Below are 21191 nucleotides of genomic sequence, written 5' to 3' on the forward strand. Positions count from 1 at the left end.
TTAAGAGTTGACTGTGTTTAGCTGCACATTTAATTTAATTTAATTAATTTGTTGAGAGCAATGGGACATTGTATAGTTATGATCAGGGTAATTATCAGAAATGTTAGGAATAAGCTTTGATCACATTTTAATATTTTGGTTGCCTAATACCTGTGAATGTGTTATGGCTATTGTTAGGTTCTGTGAATGAAAAATAGTCTTCCCTATATGTGGAATTGGTGGAATTTGTTTTTATATAAACCTTAGAACTTTTTCGGTGTTCAGAGACTGCAATTCTATAAATTCTGTTAGGTTATTTATAGTTTTATTATTTATTTTTTATTGATACTAAAAGTAGAAGAGTAGGATTGAGTTTGAAATGGAACTTTTGGAATGTATTTATTGTCAGAATTCCATGCTAACTTTGGTATTTATGTTCATTTAGGGGCATCACCGTGGTTTTAAACACATGACTGAATATAAATTTAAATTTTTAAAATGAGAAACGAATAAATAAATGAATTGTTTATTGATTTGCTGTCTTATGTCTAAGATGGCTATTGAAAGAGAGCTTTTCTTTAGCTTTGTATGCTTCTATGTGGGTTAGTAGTTGGAAAAATATAAACATATTTTAAAAAAAACAAACAGAAAAGCAACAAGTGAGCATTTGTTTGAAGATACTTGAGAACTGCAGACTGACAGTTTTGGGCCTTTTCAATTCAGTAATGTTTCCTTAACTTGCAATTCACTTTGGATCGTGGCACTGAAAGTCATGACCGTTTGAACTGATTATAGTTTTTGGAATCCAGATTCTTTTATTTTCTCATAATACTGAGTATGCAGTCTTTTAAGTAAATTGTTCAGTTGTATATAATATTGTACATCTCTCTTTTAAATAGTTTTCTTACAGTAATTTTTGTCCACTTTTTTCTGTAAGCCTAAAAGGCTTGATTTTGCTGTACAAGTTGTTACTTTGAAATCTGATTCCACTGGATGATGATCAGGAATGCTGTGTAACAGCATTCTTTGTGTGACTTTTCACCAAGACTTCTTTCATGCAGCTGCTTGGGAAAAGGCCAACTAACAATGCAGTGGTGTTTTTTTGTGTTGTTCAGGCCCTCTTCCCATCCCTTGGGTTAGTGTTGGGAGCTCCCAAGTCTATAAAAACCATAATATGCTAGGTTTTCCTATTGCTATTGTTAGAGTCAACAACACTCACTGTCAGATTTACAGTTCTGATGAGTTTACTTAGTATAAATGTAGTAATGTGGATGGTATAATGTCTTATGTACATGTTCAGGCATACGCATTTGAAAGAAATACACATATTGCCATATACTTTATATTGTGCAGTTATTATTTATATTGCTAACAAGAATAGTTTAGAATTAGGGAAAATATCAGAGCTTTAGGTGAGTATTTATAACTTTATTCCTTTTGTTGGACAAAATATTTTTGAGGGAGGGGGAAGAGACTCATTAATGCCATAGCATGCCAGATAAAATTATTAAAGCTATTAGCTTACTCAGTGGACCAGTGGAATGCTTCAAAAACAACCTGTTTGTTTTGCTGATGAATGATGGTCCAAAGTGAACTTATGTACCAATTCTTCAGTTTAGGATAAAAAGATTGATAAATGTAGAGTTTAGTGAAATTCTGTAGTAGACTCTGTAGAGTGAAGTATTTTCTTCATAGGAAGAATTAATTCATTCATTCATTACTTTTAACCGGAAATTGTCTCTTCATTCTATGTCTAGCAGTTGGTGTGAGCACTTTTTTAACCCATCTTTGAAAACACTGGGTCAAGCAGTATAGTCAATAATAATTTATTAATTTTATCAAACTCTAAAACTGTATTTACTAGGGTGGTGGTTTTGTGTATGGTAATCATACCACCTCATGCTGGGTTACATCAATTTATTTACGGATCTTACTGAAAAATAAACTTTCCCTCCCCCCCTCCCAGCTTAATAATGAGATAAATAAAATTTTGTCTGCCCTGCTACATGAAAAGCTTATGACACAGGGAGAGGCCCAGGTATGTACAGTTAAAAATGAAAAGTAGGGTGAGATGTTACCTTTTAGTGGCAGCCTGCAGTTGAAATGGATTGAGATGTATCCTTAAATTACAACCTGGAGCAACCCTAATAAGAAACCAATATTTCAACCAAGGAAGATTTTTCCATGCTAGAAGTATACATTAATTTGGTTTAGGAACGAGATGTAGTTACAAATAAAGTATAATTTCCTTAGTGAGATATAATAGATATTCTAGGAACTTAGACAGAACACATACATTTTACGGTGGAATTCGTGCATTATCATTATTGGATGCATTTGCACAATAATTTACTTTGTTTACCTAACCTAGTAATCTGCTAGATTATCTAATTATGTGACCCTGTAATTTTATGTCCTTAATATTTGCATACAAGTAAGCCTGGGTAGGAGGAAAGCATAATTATTTTTGAGGTGTACTGAAAGTCTTATGGCAAAAGACTAGTTTTCTACTTGGGAAAGACAACAATCTGTGCTAAATAATGAGCCACACCAAACACACTTTCAGGTGAAGTAGCTCTGTATTATGCAATATTACTCTTACAATTCTGTTATTAGTGTCAGTATATTAATATCTTGGTTTAGCTATATAGCAGCTTCTGCTAAATTTACAGTTATGGCAGACTGTCTTCCAATGAAACAGACCAACTACTCTCAGGATCTTAGTATTGAAAAAAAGCCTGAAATTAGTAGTTTTCTTTCTGAATTGGTGATTCCCCTTGTCTCCATCCAACAAAATCTCAGATGACTAGAAATGTTTACTTTTTTTGAAATGTTGTTAAAGTGCAATGTGGTAAGTAATTAAGCATTTATTGATGACCTCAAGTTAATGAGTTAGAAAAGGACTGGATACAGGAGTTGATACTCCTATGAAAAATGAGTTGGCTACACTCTAAGAAGGAAAAGGAGAGGTTTGATAGAGGGTGTGTGTCTAGATGTGTGTTGGGATTTCTTCCTGTAGAAAGAATACAGGAGTCTAGTCAAATTGGAGTAAATTCATTTAAATAAAAAGTATACACAGAAGTCTTGTATGAAGTTAATGTTTATGTGAATACTAGTTTTTTGAGATGGTATTTCCCTTTTGCTGGAACTTGTGTAACTTTTACATGATAACTGTGTTAATCCATGAAATTTAAAGAAATAACCTGTTTTTTTCAATTCATGTGTGACTGTTTGTATAAATCATTAGTATTTTGATTTCCTGGAATATTATTTGTATAAATTATCCTCTAAATAAACTTTAAAATGTAATACAGCTCTTCTAAACTTTGGATACTATAAAATGAAATGGAAACATGACTTAAGTAACTTCTGTTTGTAATATTCTAACCAGTTAAATAGTCAGTGGAAAAAAGTGCTGTAAAAGGTTCTTTGTACTGTAATTAAAATGTCCTTGAGCGTCTAGAAAACATTAAAATTAAATACAATTATAACTTTTTGTAGGTTGGGCTCATGTGGTTTGTGCTCTGTACATTCCCGAGGTGCAGTTTGCAAATGTTGCTACAATGGAACCTATCGTGTTGCAGTCTGTTCCTCATGATCGTTATAATAAGGTATAATTATATGTAATTTTATCTATGTCCAATGTATGTATTTTAAAACTTGTGAGCTTTCCTAATCTAAAAGTACACTTCTTATAATGCACTTTTATATAAAAATTAATAAATTTATGCAGCAATGCGGTATGTTTTCTGCTATGACTTTATGATAAATTCAAGAATTAAGAAAGCTCATTATTAAATTAAGCTGAAAGGTTATCTGCCATGTCTCACTATTCTTTTGCAGATTATAGACTGTTTTGTTAATAAAAATACTGTGATCTTTGAATAACAGTTTATTTTCAAAGGAATGTGAAATATTTCCCATAGGTTAAAATATTATTACAGCTTATTTGAAATGTTATTATTAATTACCACAAAGTCCTACTGTTTTAAGTCTTGATATGATGTTCATATGGATTTCTTTTAGGAAGAAAAGCTATGCTAATATGTTAAGGCAAAAGTGTGCAGACTTTTGCCTTTGTAAACAATGTTCACTTTAGTGGGATTATTTGCTTGTAGAAGAACTGCTTCTAAATAATGAAATGTTTTGTAAAGTGTGATGAGACTTTTAAGAAAAAAAGAAAGCAAACAAAGCAATGCAGTGGAAAAGTATTAGTGTTCTGTGTTGATAGTTACATGTTTCTACTTTGTTTCACTTGTACTGTCTCTTTGCCACTAGACTTAATGACTTCTTCTTTTGAGTCTTTATGCTGTCCCTTCTGTAAGCAGCAAACTGTTGGAATGTCTGATTGGTTTATTACCTATTTTTCTTGTGTTGTTCTATTTACGTTTAGTTTCTTTCTTTATTCTATGGGGATTTGTGAACACTAGGGTATAAGAGGAATATCCTGTGTTATAAAAGAAAGAAAACAAAGACAGGTATCACCTCTGGTGTTTTTCCTGCAGAGAAACCAGTCCTGTTCACATAGTTTCTGTGACTTTCCATTTATTTAATTATTTTATTTTTTCTCAGTTTATATCTCTACTTTATGCACCATCATGATTACCAGCCCCATTGTCCACTTCCCCCCCATTTTCCTAGCTTTTTTATTTTTTCATACTTTTGTCTTCTCTTTCTCCATTTCACATTCTCAAAACTGCTGTCAGTATGTTTTGCCCATCCTGTATCCAAAAAGTGTATCCAAAAAGCCATAAGTCAAACTCTATGTTCTTCTCATGCTTTCTTATTACATATTACCTGAGCTGTATTGGCTACTCACTATTGGCTTCCTTCTGCATTGGCAGGAACACGCAACATTGAGATTAAGTGCAAAACTAATACAATTCTTGTGCTTAAACACAAAGCAGTACAGATTTGCTGTGGCAGATAAGATTTTTTCTATCTCCTGAACTCTGGGCAAGAGCACATCTGTTTTCTCAGTTTTCCTCAAGTAGTCATAATGGTATGGTAGTGATTCTTCACTAATGTACTTCAAAAATGTTGTGAAACACTTTGGATTTTGTTTTATCTTGCACTGTTTCCACTGATGATAGTTGATACTGAATGAGTAAATCCTTGTAACTTTAAAAAACACACCCCTGATGTCTATAAATTCCACTGTTCATCTATTCTTTAATTTCTTTTTGTTACAACTGAGGCTGCTTCTTTCTTGAACTGTAATTCTTCCAAATATATGCTGTATAGATTTTTTTTTTCTGCTACCATTCCAGTTTGCATTTTGTTGGTCTGTAGTTACCATGTAATTTTTTTTGCTTGCTAAATAATTACTAGTGTCATATGGATCATGTAGTTGGAAGTCCCTGACGGTGTCTAGCTTTTAGTTTCATGGGGTTTTTTTGTCAGTCTTCTGATTTAACAGTCAGCCTAAAACTACTTTTATACAGGCCACTAGAGTATATTGTAAGACATAATGAAACCTATATTAAAAATGTCAAGGTTTCGCATCATACCTCTAACCCGCACATTATTTCTTCCCTTGCTCTCCCTTCCCCCCCCCCCCCCCTTTTTTTTTTTTAAATTTTATTGAAGAACCCATTTTTTCCTGCCTTTTTTTGGCCTATTTGGTTCAGGGAGATACTGGTTGTGGATTTCAGGGGAATCAAATAAATGCTTATAGTGCAGTTCCGGCAGCAAACCTCCCCAAATGAATCCAACTTCAGTGCCAACAACAGTCTAATTGTAACAGCACAGAATTTAAAAGGCATTTGCTGACTGTTTTGATACACCTGCAGCCAGTGCTGAGTTTGTGGCTGAAACTGCCACTAGCTCTGAAGTGGACTGGTTTTGAGCAATACCCCCAAAATAAATAAAACTACAAAATCCTTTTTCAGATAGCCTGCAATAACTTAATCTCCCCACCTTCACTGCTATTCAGTATAATTTGTATTTATTTAAGTGATAGATTTTTTAGATCAGAACCTTTATGAAGTATTTGATTCTGACTTCAACAATTTTGGAGGAAATAGGAAAGATAAGCTGTTTTTTTGAGAAGTAGGTATGACAAACTTCTTAAAACATTTTTTTTGCACATTGTAAAAACATGTAAGCAGGAAAAAAAGTACCAGCGTGGTGTCTCCTTTTAAAGAGGCTTAGTGCTAATTTCATTCTGTCTGCCAGCTCACGTTGGAATAGGATGATTTTAAGAAAGATTTTATTTCCTGTGAAGTCCTAAATAATTTTGCTTACGTGGCTGGATGTGTGTGGAAGGCTAGCATATGCAATTGAGGGTAAATTCAGGTCAAAGAACATTGCCCTAAAAGAAAATTTATTGTCTTTATTTGAAAGACAGACATCATTGAAGTTTTGCCAGGTGATAGTACTTAATTTACACAGTTGTTTTCTTTGCAGTTGTTTCTGTATTGAACACTGCAAAATATGCAATATTACGAACTGCAGTAATCTTAAATGCAAAAAGAAACACAGGAGACACCAGGGCATGAGGCTTGTCAATGTAAAATGTCTGGCTTCTATTTCCCTAAAGTTTACCTGCTTCTGGGATAAAACCTGTCATATTACACAATGAATCCACTGAATGATTCGATCAATGGATTAACTAACAGGAAAGCTCTTCTTACACAGTTTCTTCCAAAAAGAAATGGACTAGTAGTTACTATCCCATTTAATAGATGTTTGTTAATCCTTGGATGGTTATGCATGGAAAATCTCTATTTAGTTTATATGAACTGTATTTGTCTCCTTCAGGTTCATTTGAAAGTATGTGGTAATTGAAAGTAATTACTGCTTTTAGGAATCTCTTTCAAGAGCCGATTAAATACGGTGCATTTGGAGTTTCTTGATCTGCCTAGTAGTAAAGGCAGCTAATACACTTATTTCAGTACTTGGTGCAACAATCAGAAATTCCTCTGAAACTCCTAGGTTTGATTCTGTAAGCAGAATCTTACAGCTCTTGGATGGCTGTTACAAGTGCAGTAAACTATTTCTCAAATTACGTTTTGTTTTCTAAGGTTTTCCTTGCCTCGTGTTGGCTTCTGGCTTTGCTTTTGCAAAGAAGGTTTACATTTTGAATCTTTGAAGAAAAAATATTGACAGAAAGATACAGGCAGTTACGTGAAGTGTATATTTTGCTGTTAAAGAAGCTAAGATATGTGTTTTTGAGTAGCATTTCCTTGTGAGTCAAAAAGCTTTGTGCAGTGTGGTCAGGTGTTTTCTCGGTTTTTTTTTTTTTTTTTTTTTTTTAAGTGCTTTTATCTCATCTTGTAATGAATTTAAGTAAATTAGTATTTGCACTGCTTTAGCACTTTTGGAGCAATACACAGATGCCAGGTGTCTACCATTTGCAAACAAACATAATAGACTTTTATAAAGAAGTTCTTATATAAGTTTAGCTGCAAAATCTAGTAGTTCTCACCCTAGAATCACCTGTAACTCAGAATTTGTGTGCTTCTTATCACCTTAAGTATTTTCTCTTTGATAGACATGCTATATTTGTGATGAACAAGGCAGAGAAAGTAAAGCAGCCACTGGTGCTTGTATGACGTGTAATAAACATGGATGTCGACAAGCTTTTCATGTAACGTGGTAAGTATATTTTATTACTTAACATCTCTGATATTCCAGAGAGAATTAATGCACACAATGTAATGAAAACACGCTTTATTTAGTATATTTATGACTAAAGAATTACAGTAAAGTGGTTTGTGTAGAAATATCTAACTGTATTATAATAGAGTTTACTAACAATATGTCAATGGCAGCATGGACGTTGCTGTAAGCTGCAAAAGCTCTCTGATAATACTCCCTTGGGGTTCTATTAAGTGCTGTGTGCTCCTGTGAATAAGGTTTAGTGGGATTTTCTGGTTTTTTGTCTTACGTTATTTTTCTTAGATGATCTTTTATAGGATACGAGAATGTGAAGACATTGTTTGTTTACCTGCTAACTGATTTGTTGTTGGTAAATCAGTGGGGAAAATTACTGAGCTATACATAGAAATGAACTAGACTTGCCCCTTCTGGTACAGATTTCCAAACATCTAGGGGTAATTCACCTCACTGTTTTTTATCAAAATGGTACACATCTGTCCTGAACTATTAATTTAGGTTTCATGTATAGCTATTGGAGAAAAACAGCTTTGTCCACCATCTGATTCATTGCACTTAAAGGTACTTAAGTGTGCTTGCATTCAGAAGATGCTTGTTTCACATTATGGGCTTCTAAAAGAGTCTGGATACTTAGGTTAGACTACATGTCAACAGGTTAAAGAAGCAAAATGAATTCCACTCCCAAATTTGCAGGCATTTGTTTTTTCAAAGTCAACTGAAGCTGTTTTGCAACAGATAGCAGACTTACACAAACTGGCTAGCTACATAACCTCTGGATTTACCCATCTCTTTTATGAATGCCCCAGTATTCTTCATGACCAGCTCAGTCTTGGAAATGGTATTTACCTGCTTCAATTACTTGTATTTTCTTCAATGTAATCAAGTGACTTTGAATATCTCATGCAGATCTTAAAGGATATAAGTATGTAGTTTGAATGATGATTTCTAGTTAACTTTTTCTTTTAAATACTTGATTGTCTGGCAGGTTTTACTCTTTCCTAAGCATGTAATTTTTCATTGGATGTGATCAATGTCAAGTTTATTTTTATGCTGAAAATATATTGTGTTCCTCAAAGTGCGCATACCATGTAAAGAGATTACTTACAGAGGTGAAAACATGTATCCATCCAAGTGTTTGGATGAAAAGGTCTCTTTTCTTTGAGACACTTGGATGCATACAAGAGTTCCTTTCATCGTCTTCCTTCCAATGCCCTGTTTTCAGTGAATGCCATAAAGAACACGAGAATTAGATTAAACATTAAAATATTTCTCTTGCCAATTTTTAGAATTTTTTAATTAAAAAAAACCCAAGGTATGTACTATAAAGTGATATCTAGCCAGAGAGTACTGTGACTGAGGGTACTGAGAGACTTCTGTAATATTTAAAAAACAGAAGAAAAATGTGAAAACTACAGAAAACAGAGATCCAGGGTACAATGCATCAATTTGGGTTAACAAAACTAGTGTCTAAGGAAGTATGAGCTTATGTCCATCTGTTTTTTTAATGGCAAGACTAGAAAGATATTTGCTGAAAGAGATCCTATTAAATGTTTTCTATAGTTGGCATCTCCTGTAGGTGTGCCTGTAACTAGGAAGCCGTATTTCTGGATTGGCCAAGAACCTAATGTGTAAATGAGAGGGAAGTGATTTTTAAAAGGAATGAAATTAATCTGCCTTTTATATTGGTTTTTCATTTAAATACTCCCAAGAATAACTTTGACTGTAACATTGCATTATTATGCTAATTACAATTATATGGCAAATTAAATTTGGGGTGCATTAAGAGGAGTGTCTCCAGCAGATCGAGGAATGTTCTCCTCCCCCTCTACTCAGCCCTGGTGAGACCTCACTTGGAGTACTGTGTGCAGTTCTGGACTCCCCAGCTCAAGAGGGACAGGGATCTACTTGAGAGAGTCCAACAGGGGACTATGAGGATGATTAAGGGACTGGAACACCTGCCTTATGAGGAAAGGCTGAGAGACCTGGGGCTTTTCAGTCTAGAGAGAAGGCAATGGTGCAGATAACGTCCAATACTGTGGCTACTGTAAATACCATTTTAGTAAACTGGTATGTATTTGACTGTCTGCCACAGTCTTTTAAATCAATATATATGGTTTGCTTTTTTAAAAATTATTATTAATATTTTTTAATTTAATGTGATTTTCCTGGCAAAGCAGAGAAAGTTGTATGCAAAAAATTCTTCTTTGGATGTGCAGTATGGTTTTGTTAAAAACTGGTCTTTCGTTGGACAATTTTTGGATTGAATATGAACTAAGAATCGTTGTAAATTGCCTGGTTTGTTTATTTGTGGGACTAACAACATAATGAATGTAGATATTCAAGCTACAAGCTTGTGTGAGTGGCTTAACAACTATGAAAAGACATCAGAACAAAGTACAAACCATAGGTGTTTTTCAGTGGGCTATAAAGGTCAGTTATGTGTTTGCATGCCATTACAAGTCACTTGTGTGGAAAACAGATACAAATACCTGTACATTATCAGTTACAATATGGTGGTACAGTTTACATAAAATTGTTTTTCTTGAATGTTGTTTGGTTTATTTTTAGTGCACAGTTTGCGGGACTTCTTTGTGAAGAAGAAGGCAATGGTGCAGATAATGTCCAATATTGTGGCTACTGTAAATACCATTTCAGTAAACTGGTATGTATTTGTTAAATTCTGAAAAAAAATGTCAGTGACTTTTTTTTTCACTCTGATTTGCTGTTAACACTAGAAAATAATATTTTCATGTTGCTCAGAAATTAGATTGTATTTCATTAAAACAATATTTTAATCACAGTTACAGAAGTACTAGCTGAAAATATTTTTTCAAGTGGTTACCTTCTAGATAAATGGGTTAATTCACTCTTCCAGAAGATGCCAGGTTTTTTCATTAAGTTCCTGTGATGTTTTCTTTTGCTATTAGATGAACTGGCTTCTAGGAATTCAGTCCTTTTTGGAATAATCAAGAAAATATTACTCGTTAACCTGTATATTAAAGAATAAAGAATACCTAATTATTTTTTTTTTCTGCTTCTGTTACTTTTTTTTTTCATTTTTTTTTTCCAAGTATTTTACTTTTTTCTTCTGTATTTCACCATGAACTGAACCAAAAAGTTTAAAAGTTTAAGTTATTTAAGTAGGTTTTGGAGCAGACCTCTGGCGTCTTTCCTATTGCTTCTTATCAGTTTGACAGTTACAGATACTTGTTTCGATGTGCGTGTGGAGTAGAAGAACTTACTGAAGTTTAAAAACTGTTATTTATTAATATTTAATTATGAAAATTAAAATAAATATACTTCAGATACTCCTCTAAGTATAGGTAAGCTTTTTTTCACTCTAAAAAGGGTGAACACTTGTGTGACTTTTGAATAGGTTGCAATGAGGTAAAACCATAGGGCCAACAGACAATGTTGGCTTTCTACAAGATAAGCTTGGTAAGGTTAGCTCTGTTCTCTTGTGAACATCGATGAATTTGCTTCCTAATGGAGATAAGTCAGGGCTTTCTGGGCCCTTACTAAGTTAACGTTATTATTAATATTATTACTGTCTTGAGCTAAGCATACAAAAAGAACAAAAATGGTCTGTTACTTAACAGTGAAGGCAAGTTCTTACATTATTATTTGAATGATCTGCTGCCGTGATCGTGAACATAGATGTTTATTTAAAAAGCAAGTTTAATGATCAAGAAATAAGTCCAGATTTGTTGTGTAATTACTTAGCTTTTCATTACAAAACTATAATAGTAAGAGCAGTAAAGACTGGCAAGATCATTTAATGATTGGTTTAGGTTTTTTTTAGGAGTATTGTGTCTGTTGATGCCTGGTAAACACAGGTGTTTAGCATTTGTTACTGAAGATGGTGGAATATATCTACCATACCACTGAAAACTTTGTTTGGCAAAGCACTGACCTTAAGTGTCTTTATAATGCTATCTCAGTTGTGATGAAATAACACACATTTTGCACAGTGGCCTAGCATAAAGTACTTGCAGTCCCAGACTAGGCTCTCAGATGTTACAGAATGTTACAGAAATAAAGGCAGTTGTATCTGCTGCTTGTAAATGCATCTGTGACCATAAGCATTTTGCGTCCTAGTTTTAAAACCATTTAAATGAAAATATTGCAGACAAGTCACTTGAATAATAAATCATGAAGCCATAAAACAGCGACCTCACAAGGCATTTAAAGCATGTGGCAGTGCTAGCACTGTGGCTTCAGGTGATACTCATTTGGGCAGCACCTTTTCTGTTTTATGTTGGGAAAACTTGAAAATGTTTCTAGCATCTTTTAAACTTCAGAAAGTGGCGTATCTCATTTCTTTGTGGAAAGCATATCTTGCAAATTTGTGAATGTGAAAGTGGATATAACAATAGGCCTTTTCCTGGTATACACTGAGCAGTCTTGTTAATTTTATAGTGCTAGTGACTTGTCAATTTTTTCAGTAACTGAAGTCTTTCTTCAAGCAGTAGTGCATTTTATACTTGAAATGCTTTCAACTTTTTATTTATTCAAACGGTTCCTTTTCTCTATCCATACGTATATGTTTTCTCTTTTTAGAAAAAGAGCAAACGGGGATCTAATAGGTCATATGATCAAAGTTTAAGTGATTCTTCCTCTCACTCTCAGGATAAACATCATGAGAAGGAGAAAAAAGTAAGTGGATTTGTCGTTGCTAATTATGTGGCACATCTGCTTAATAGTAGCACGTTCTGATTAAATTTAATTTTTGCTGAGAAGCGTGAAGGAAATCTTGTTCCTGAAGCACTGAATTATAAACAACACAAGTGGTAACTAGAGATACTAGGTAGGCTCCAATGAGGAAACACTTTTAGGTGCATTTGTACATGCACCTTCCTAGTCCTGTTTATCATCAGTTTTTGGATAGACACTGAAACATCCATTGGGAAGGCTGCTTCCATGCAGCTTCCTTTGCTTTAGTTTTCCATTAGAGATTTTTTTGTGTAGCCTTTGTGACTAGGCATGAAAGAAAAAACAGGGTAGGTGTTTTAGCAAGTGTGCTGATAAACAGGTGCATCTAATTTTTTATGTTTCAACCTGTCATGTCGTCTTCTCCTCATCAAAGAATAGACAGTCTCTTGTTGACACATTTTACTGATACTGGTGGTCAAGCCCACTATGATGGCAAAATACTTTGTCATTCACCTGGGAATCTTCCTGTGAGGGTACAAAGAACAAAACTGACTGCTAATTTCTATTATTAGTTTATTATTTTAACAATTTAGCTTTACATATTTTTAACAAATAATTTTAAACTTACAATGTTTATTAGTTCACGTTTCTGTTACTGCTAGTCTAAAAGTTGTTTATGGGAAATTTGTCATAGAGATTCAACACAGGGTGATAACAGAGAGTGGCACAATAATGCAAAGTTGCTTTGTTTTTTTTCAGCCTTCTAAGAATACATGCAAAGCTGCTCACCTGTATGCATCCTCTATAACTAACCTAACAGGCTTTTTTGTGGGTGTAGATAGACTTAGTTTTGTCTTATTCAAAACTATTACATAAAAATTGAAATCAAAGAGTATTTTGACCAAATGTATATTATATGAAGGAGCTATATTTATACTGATGGAAAGCAGAGTAACAAATGTCAGTCATCAGACCTTTAGTCCCTTAATATTGGATTTGGTTTTTAAGCTCACTTCCACTTTGGATGGATGATGATCCCCATTGTTCTTGGATAATCTTCTAAAAAGTGTCTTTAGAACTGGTTAATGGTATAGGTGAATAGTTCCATCTTCATCTGATAATGCAGGAGAGAGTGTGTGTTGTGATGTGGTTGTACCTCAGTCTACATTTATGAATAAAGTAATTAAACTATGGGGTTTTGGCAGATTTTTTTTCTTTCTAGCACATTAGTAGAAAACAAACAATATTGGATTGCAGACTACAGAATTACCTGCAAGGTAAAACTTTACCAGTATTTGCCAATGTTTTTCTTAGTTGGCTTAGTTTTTCCTCATTGTTTTATTTCAGGCCAAGTTTAGTCAAATTATGTGGATGGATGTTTCGTTAAATTGACAAAACTGAGCGGGTCAAAATACCTGTTGTAGTTTTTTTTTGTTTGTTTTATGGCTTCTTTTTTTTTTTTTTTTTTTTTAATTTACTGGAGATACTTCAGGCTCTGTGTTATAATACCTGTAAAATCTTCAGGAAGTAGTTGGAGAGCCTTGTGAACAGAGTGTGTTCAGCTAACCTACCAGTTGTTTTTGCTGATGGCTGCTTTCCTTCTCCCTGCTCTGGAGTTGTTTTGAAGTGGATCTCGTAGAAGTAGTTAGTGTTGTGCCTTGCCTTTGTGATACCTGGCCTTCTTCTGTGACTTGAAGTTTGCTAGAAAGAGGATATTAAAAGTTATTTGACCTTTCACGAACGGAAACATTGTAATTGAGAAGTTTGCCTGATCTGTAATACCAAATGAAGCAATGCAGTTTGAAGCACTAACCTATTATTTGAGATTCTCATAGCATGTTACAGCATGTTCACTTGCCAAGTTTAATTTGCTTTGTATGTTGTATACTAATAAAAGTCTAATCTAGTTAAAACCACCAAATGATTAAAAAGTTGCTCTTTCTTATAGCTGTTAATCAAATAACGTTTTGTGGCTAAAGACTTTGTTTGTTGTTTTTAATCTTATGTGTTCTACAGTTAAAGGGTGACTTGTGCTTTGCAAAATACTAACCTTCAGTCAATGAACAGCATGTGCTGTATGGATGCTTATTCTCTTGGTAAAGCTGATTGCCATCTGCATGTGATGTCTTATTTGATGCAGTATATCAAATGCAGAGTCTATCTTGGAGAAGTAGGGTCATTTTTAAGGTGATTTTCCTTATTTTCATCTTCTTTAAATCCACTTGGAATCTAGATTGTTGTCATACTGCAGTAAATACGAAAGTATTTCTTCCCAGAGACAGTGGTGTCCCATTCTCCCCCAGTAAGCACTCTAGTTTCTGCTTTATCTTTCATCTTTGTTATTTGGAAATTTGGATAACCTGATCTCTAAGCATCTTTAAAACTTCTCGTTCTGCCAAGCAGAAGCTGTATGAATTGACGATTGGAACAATATTTATTGCTCAGACCTCAAAAGCTATCAATTTACATATAAAATAATATTTTGCAATAATAATAATAATAATAATATTTCAGAGATTGGTCTGAAAATGTTATGAGTAGCTGTTGTTTTGCTAAACACACTGAGTTGAAAGCATGTAATTTTCTTCATAATATCTATTCAGTCTCTCTGGGCACTGTGCTTACAAAACTGATGGCAAATATATAAGGGTATAATAATTAAAAAAACCCCACAAAAACACACCATAGACCTTTGGTATGGTTTAATTTTAATGAGGCATCTGAATTGACAGTATAAATAGCTTAGTTATAGTCTGATTACTGCTGCACCGGGTATTGTTAATTTTTATGGCATTTATGTTGTTTAGAAATGTTCAGAAATGTTTGCCTCAAAGTAGAATTGGTAGTATGTTGCTTGATATACTGTTACAATATCCCTTTTTTCAGGGCCCAGGTATTTACCTTGGGCTTTTTGGGGAAAAACCTTGGCCACCAGGAGGCTGTGGGAGAATACTTGGCTTTGCTAATATTCCTGGCAGCCTTATCTTTGGAAGGGACTAAAGAAGGAACTAAATACATCTGGGACTGGCCACTTAAGTGAAAATTAGACAAACTTACTAGCATTGTATGTTTATGACTTCTGGACAATGTGAATTTGCTACATAGTAGGTAGCATCTGACTTACAAAAATTCCTTTTCTACTAGAAGTGCTTTGGTATGGGCTGAGCAAGAAGGGGAGATTTAAAATTCCTTGCTATTACAGCTCATATGATGCAAAATAAACAAAAATGTGCTTGTGACTGAACATTACAATTGCATAAGAAGTGGTGACTGAAGAGGCAAAAAACCAAAATGGTGATGAGGAGCCCCAGGGCACTATTATAGAAGTTGTAGGGTGTCAGTCTGAGGAGAACCTAAAATGCAGGAGCCAGGGAAGTGTTTTAAATACTGAGCTGTTAGCTAAAGCAAATTCATTCTGGGCATCTTCTTGCTGCTTGTCTTGTTGTTAAAGAAATATTATACGTTGTCTTGATTTTGAGGGGAGAAACTTGAACAATCTAAAAAGAGTTTGAGGATGTGTGTGACATTCAGTGTGTTCCTCTTTAGCCATGAGTTTGGCAGTTAGGCCCGTGGGAATGGAAAATTGAAAACACATCTCTACTCACTGAAAGTTTCCATAGGCTAGCTGTGTGTTGGTTTGTGAACTGCATTCTGAACTGCCAGAACTTTACCAGTACGATGTGAAGGAGCCTACATTCATATGTCAGGACTATGAATTTCATTTGGGAGAAAGGTACTTGAGGCTTTTAAATGTATTTTAATGCTCTGTGTCAGCTGTTACAAATCAAGTCCTAAACAGTCATATTGAGTGTTCATTATGCAGACCTCAGTATCTGAATTACTGACTATGAAAAGATAAAATTGACCTGCCATGCATCACATAAGATTCTGTGGCAAAAGTAGAAGCAGGCTGTAGTTCTCTGGTTTACCGATCAGCTGCATAAGCAAAAAGTCCCTATTTTTTCTTAAAAAAAGGATTTCTGATATAATCCTGAAGAGTCAGTTTATAGTCCTGTGTAATGAGTGCTGCAAAGGCAATTCTAATTATGTTATTTCTCTGTTAATTGTTTCGTTTCATAACCTTAATGACATTATTTGGATGTTGGGGTTTTTATGTAACTTTTTAGGGAAGAAGCTCTAGATCCATCTCAATAATGCAGTATCCCACTGTGTTTTTATTAAGTTATTGTTAATAAGTTTAGTATTTGTTTAATACTCAAAACAGTTCTTGGTGTATGAAGCAAAGTTGTGAGAATTAGGAAGGTAACTAGAAAAAACCTCTTCAGCAACCATTTTGAAATTATGTAAATTTTAAGTATTGAAGAAATGCTAGATAAATGTTATTCAAATGAGGAGAATTGTGTGGTATGGATGCTAATGGTGATGCTTATCCTTGTTGGCTCCTTCCAAATTTTGTCCTGTCAGAGGGAAAGAAGAATTTCTCTAAGAACTGGTCAGTAAGTATGTACCGTATGTAGCTCAGTAGATGGTATTTAATATCTATCTATGAGCTGCAGAACCTGTTTCCTAAGACTGAGTTTTTGAGTAGGTTCCCTAGGGTTCAAAAACCAGGTGACTTCATGCTGCAGTTTTTTACTGTTGGTGTTGACAAATAGTGTTTCTGTTTACTGACTGGGAGTATAATTTTTTTCTTAACATATCTCTTAATAGCAGATTGTGTTAAAAGTCTAGTTACTAGGAAGGACTGACAAGAGTGTGACTGTAAATCATTAGAAAGCTACTCTGTCTGACTATATCCAGTAATAAATATTTTTTAAATCTGCAGGTTTAAGAGCAAAGGTGGTGTCTTCTTGGTTGATTTGTTGCCTGCTAAAGTTTTACATTAACTTTTACTGTATTCTGTGTCAGCCTGATAATCAACTGCACTTAATCTACTTGAACTGGCACCAGTTGGTATAGATGGCACAGCAAAATGATCTTTTGTGGAGGTCAGGAAAAACTGTATAAGCAGATAAGCTTGTTTTTATTTAAATTTTATTTTTACTAGTAAGAGGAAAATTATTACATATCATTTCAGTTTCATCCATATATTTAGATTTTTTAAGAAAAGACTTTTTGTCTGATTATGATTTTGACCTTTCTGCAAGTTCAGAATGTTGGAGTGTCACTTCTCAATGTTTGTGCTCTGCCACATTGTAAGATAGAGGAGAGTAACTGGATAACTGGGGTAAAAAGTAAAGTGAACTTTGAAGAAGCATGAACATATCTTGCTTGAGAAAATTATGCAGTGTTGTTAGTCTTAATTTAAAAACTAAATTAAACCTGAACATTAAAAATAGGCCAGTAAGGTTACAGCTTGATTTTTGTTTCTCTTTGAACAGTGTATCTTCCCGTGTTTCAATTCTGTAGTTACAACTTTGAGAGATGTAGAAGCAAAAAGTGCATGTCCTTTTTCTTTGATTTGGATCCTAGATGAATACAAGATACTTTATGTTGACTTTGAAACAGTTTCTAGAAGGTAATATTCATACTTTATAAAAAAGTATGTATATGCAGTTCACTAGGCACAGTGTTTTGAGTGCTGATATGCCACGTGCAGTTAAAGGTGATTTCCAATGTTAATGTTACTGTACCAGTAAAATGAAATTTATTCATTGTGCTTGCCATTCTGTTCACCTATTTCTTGATGTATATTTGATGGGTATCTTCAAGTTACCATACCAGTGCAGTGGAGCACTTCATAGTATGTAACGTAATACATATTTTAAAGTTTTAAATAGTTACAATTCTTTATAGGAATAAATGAAGATGAGCATGGACAAGAAATAGTTGCTTTGATTTAGTTAGTTTTGCACAATTTTTTAAATGATATATTTTTACTCATGTGTTTAGCACTTAGTATCCATCACTAACCATTAATATTAAATGATAAATAATAAAAAACCCAACTATTTTAGTGTTATGTATCAAAAGAAGAATAACCGCTTCTGAATAAGAGTTGTGCGTTACTCTTCCACCTAAGAGAAGCTTTGGCTGGCCTTCTTATCTTTTATCAAGTTTTTACCATTGACAGTTAAAATTCTGACCATTGTCCCTGTATTGAAGTGAGGTTTTTGATTCTTCTAAGTAATTGTATCAAGATGGGTATTTAAGAACAAGTTTCATACTTGGAGCTAAACATATATGTATTTGAATAATGTTGGCAGTAGTGTTCCACCTTCTGCCTATAAACTACCCTATGCCTATATCCTTCTATTACTGCGACTGCAGCAATGCTGCAACTGCATTTAATTTTTCCCTCTGTGGTTTATATCATATAAAATGATAGATAAATGAATGCCTGAGCTAGGGCTGTTTTTGTGAAAACAAGATAAATTAGCATTTGAATTTGAAACTCATGGACCATGGGCATCTTTCATTCTGGAATTGTTATGGTTATATTACTAATAGCTACTAGTCACAAATAAGGGGCCAAGGTATTGGGTATTAGCAAGAACTATATGCAGTTTTCTATTAAGGATGTAGTGATTGTGGCTCCTCTGTATTTACAAACGTCAGTGATGGAAAGATAGTGCAGAAAATCCATAACTGACAAAAGCACCAATCTGAGTACTCTGTGCTAATAGAACATTGTGATACATTGGACTTAAATGAGGGAATCAAAAGCAGTTGCTGAAAAATTCAGAAATGAGACGTTAAGATAGTTTTCCTTACAGACAACACTAAGGAAAATAGATTTGAAAATGTTAAGGTTTGAAAATTAGGGAGCATCAAAGGTTTTGGGAGGGGTTATGATTTTTGAAATAGGGAAGGGGATAAGAATACAGTACTTATAGGATAGCCCAAGCAGTTTTGCCTGAAGGTTCAAACAGTGGTGCTTGCTAATAGCATGCATGTGTGTTAATTCTTTCAAAACAGAAGCTAATCTCCTCTTCTCTGGGCAGGTGAGCTTTTGCTCCTCCATTCTGTGTCTACTGCTTGTCCCTGTTACTGTTGGTCTATAATGCTCCCTCACTGAACTAACCTAGCTCACTAAACTAGCAGAAAACTATCCACTTTGTTTTGTTTTGCTGCTGTTTGAATTGGCACACAGAAGGTGTGACAAGCTAAGCAGTGTGGGAAAGGTGACGCAAGAGTCAGGAAGGTTCCTTTTTAACAGTGAACTGGTGAATACCAAACTTCAGAATGTAGTTTAATGAAATAAAGTACTATGGAAACTTCTTTGGAGTAGGCTATGCATTCCTGAGACAAAAAAAAATGGATTGCAAATAAGTGTAAACAAGATCAACAAGATAAATGATACTTCCATGTGGAAATGTAATGAATTAATAATGCTGTTAGAGAAGAGCTGTACTCATCCATTCCATCTGTACTGAAAAACTTATCATTCCATTGCATTATTCAATCTTTCCAGACACAGAGGTCCAAACTGTGAAAAGACAGATTTGATAACACTTATTCTGTTGGAAACAGATCAGAGCTAAGATAAAATTATACATGTATTCTTAATTTGATATTTCAATGTGATGATATTTTCATTTAGTATTCTACTAAATGTTTCCTTTGAAAGTAATGTTAAAGAAAATGAATGAGCAAGTGCTGATATTGTGATCCAACATGTAAAGGAGATAAAAAACTGAAGAGTTGGAACCAAACTGTATTTGTGAAATAATATGTAATTATTTTGTAGCTTGAATCATTGTGGAAGAAATAGAAGCCATCAGAATGTGCTTTTTTCCCCCTCTCCACCCCCTCCCCGCCATGTTTTCTCATCTTAGAGCATGTACTTACTGAAATTAAGAAGGTGTTACCTAATTTTGTAGATAAGAAACAGAAGTAAAAAATACTATCCTTAATGATAAATAAAGGTTTCTGATGAATCATGACATAGAACTCAATGTACTTTGCATCGCTGTTTAGCTATGTTATAAATCTGAGCTCTTCAAGTTCTGGGATTAATTCTGGGATGAATAATGTTACAACTGCTTACCCAGTAGCTGCATGGCAATTGCACCATATTTTTCTTACAGTAAGAAAGGTTTCTAGGAACTGCCTGAATCTGATCTGTTGAGCTTCCCTATTTGTGAACCAAGGTTGGTTGGCCCTGTATTTTAAAAAACACCCTTCCTTGGAATGTTTCTTCTACTAAATCCTGTTTTTACTGAAGGTAGTATTGCATTTGTTGGATTCACAGCTATCTTAAAATACAGGTGTTCGGAACTTCATGCCAATAAATCTTTAAAAATTTTGAGCCTGAGTATATAAACGGGATATATGGGTTCTGTTTGCCCTCAGGGCTCCCTTAGCTTCCACTTACTAGAAGTGTTACTTTCAGTCCTTATTAAGAATAATTTCTGCCCTTTTTTTCCTTACAGTAAAGATTGTAAGAGGTCAGATATTTGATACTATTAACCTCCCTAGGATGATGGGTATCCATTTGGCTTTCTGGATGGATGTTTATCGTAGTGAGCTGCTGCTATGTTGCAGTGAGTTGTCCATGAAGGGTCAAGTGTTTGTTCTTTTTTCTGGCAGTAGGAAAGATGGATAATTTAGGTGTCCTTTGACACAGACTTGATTGAAAGCTGTCATATTTGTTAAGTATTGTATAAATTAATGTCCCTCTGTTATTCCTTTTCTGGATCCAAAAGTGGATATTTCACAATATGCATGAATCTTTGTATGAATCTTTATGGTGAGAAGAGGGTGGGTCTGCAAGGAATCGCTTTGTGGGAGCTCAGTCTCTTTATCTCAGCAGGTTGTTGCTGAAATTTTTATTCTTACCAGTGTAAAACCTGAGAATGCCTTTCAAAGGTTTTCCTGCAGGGAAATGTCCTCCAATTCTTTGATGTTATTTGCATCTGGAGTCAATTCACATTCAGAAGTAGGACTTCTGAACTTTCCTTAGGAGGAAAAAAGAAAAGAAAAGGAAAAAAAAAAAAAAGTGAGAGAGATTGTTAGGGGAGGTGCAACCTAAAAGG

The 21191-nt window shown here is 34.3% G+C and overlaps 1 protein-coding gene across 1 annotated transcript in view; it reads left to right on the forward strand.

Annotated features, from left to right (window-relative positions):
* The window catches only part of MLLT10 (myeloid/lymphoid or mixed-lineage leukemia (trithorax homolog, Drosophila); translocated to, 10), a 125578-nt gene that overhangs the window by 34572 nt on the left and 69815 nt on the right, over nt 1-21191 (forward strand). Inside the window, exons 5-8 of the mRNA XM_010007014.1 lie at nt 3481-3590; nt 7475-7578; nt 10168-10261; nt 12160-12255. Of these exons, the coding sequence (XP_010005316.1) occupies nt 3481-3590; nt 7475-7578; nt 10168-10261; nt 12160-12255 (404 nt within the window). The remainder of the gene's footprint in view (nt 1-3480; nt 3591-7474; nt 7579-10167; nt 10262-12159; nt 12256-21191) is intronic.

Source organism: Chaetura pelagica, unplaced genomic scaffold (genome assembly GCF_000747805.2).
Source record: "Chaetura pelagica isolate M959 unplaced genomic scaffold, ChaPel_1.0 scaffold17, whole genome shotgun sequence".
Classification (NCBI taxonomy): domain Eukaryota; kingdom Metazoa; phylum Chordata; class Aves; order Apodiformes; family Apodidae; genus Chaetura; species Chaetura pelagica.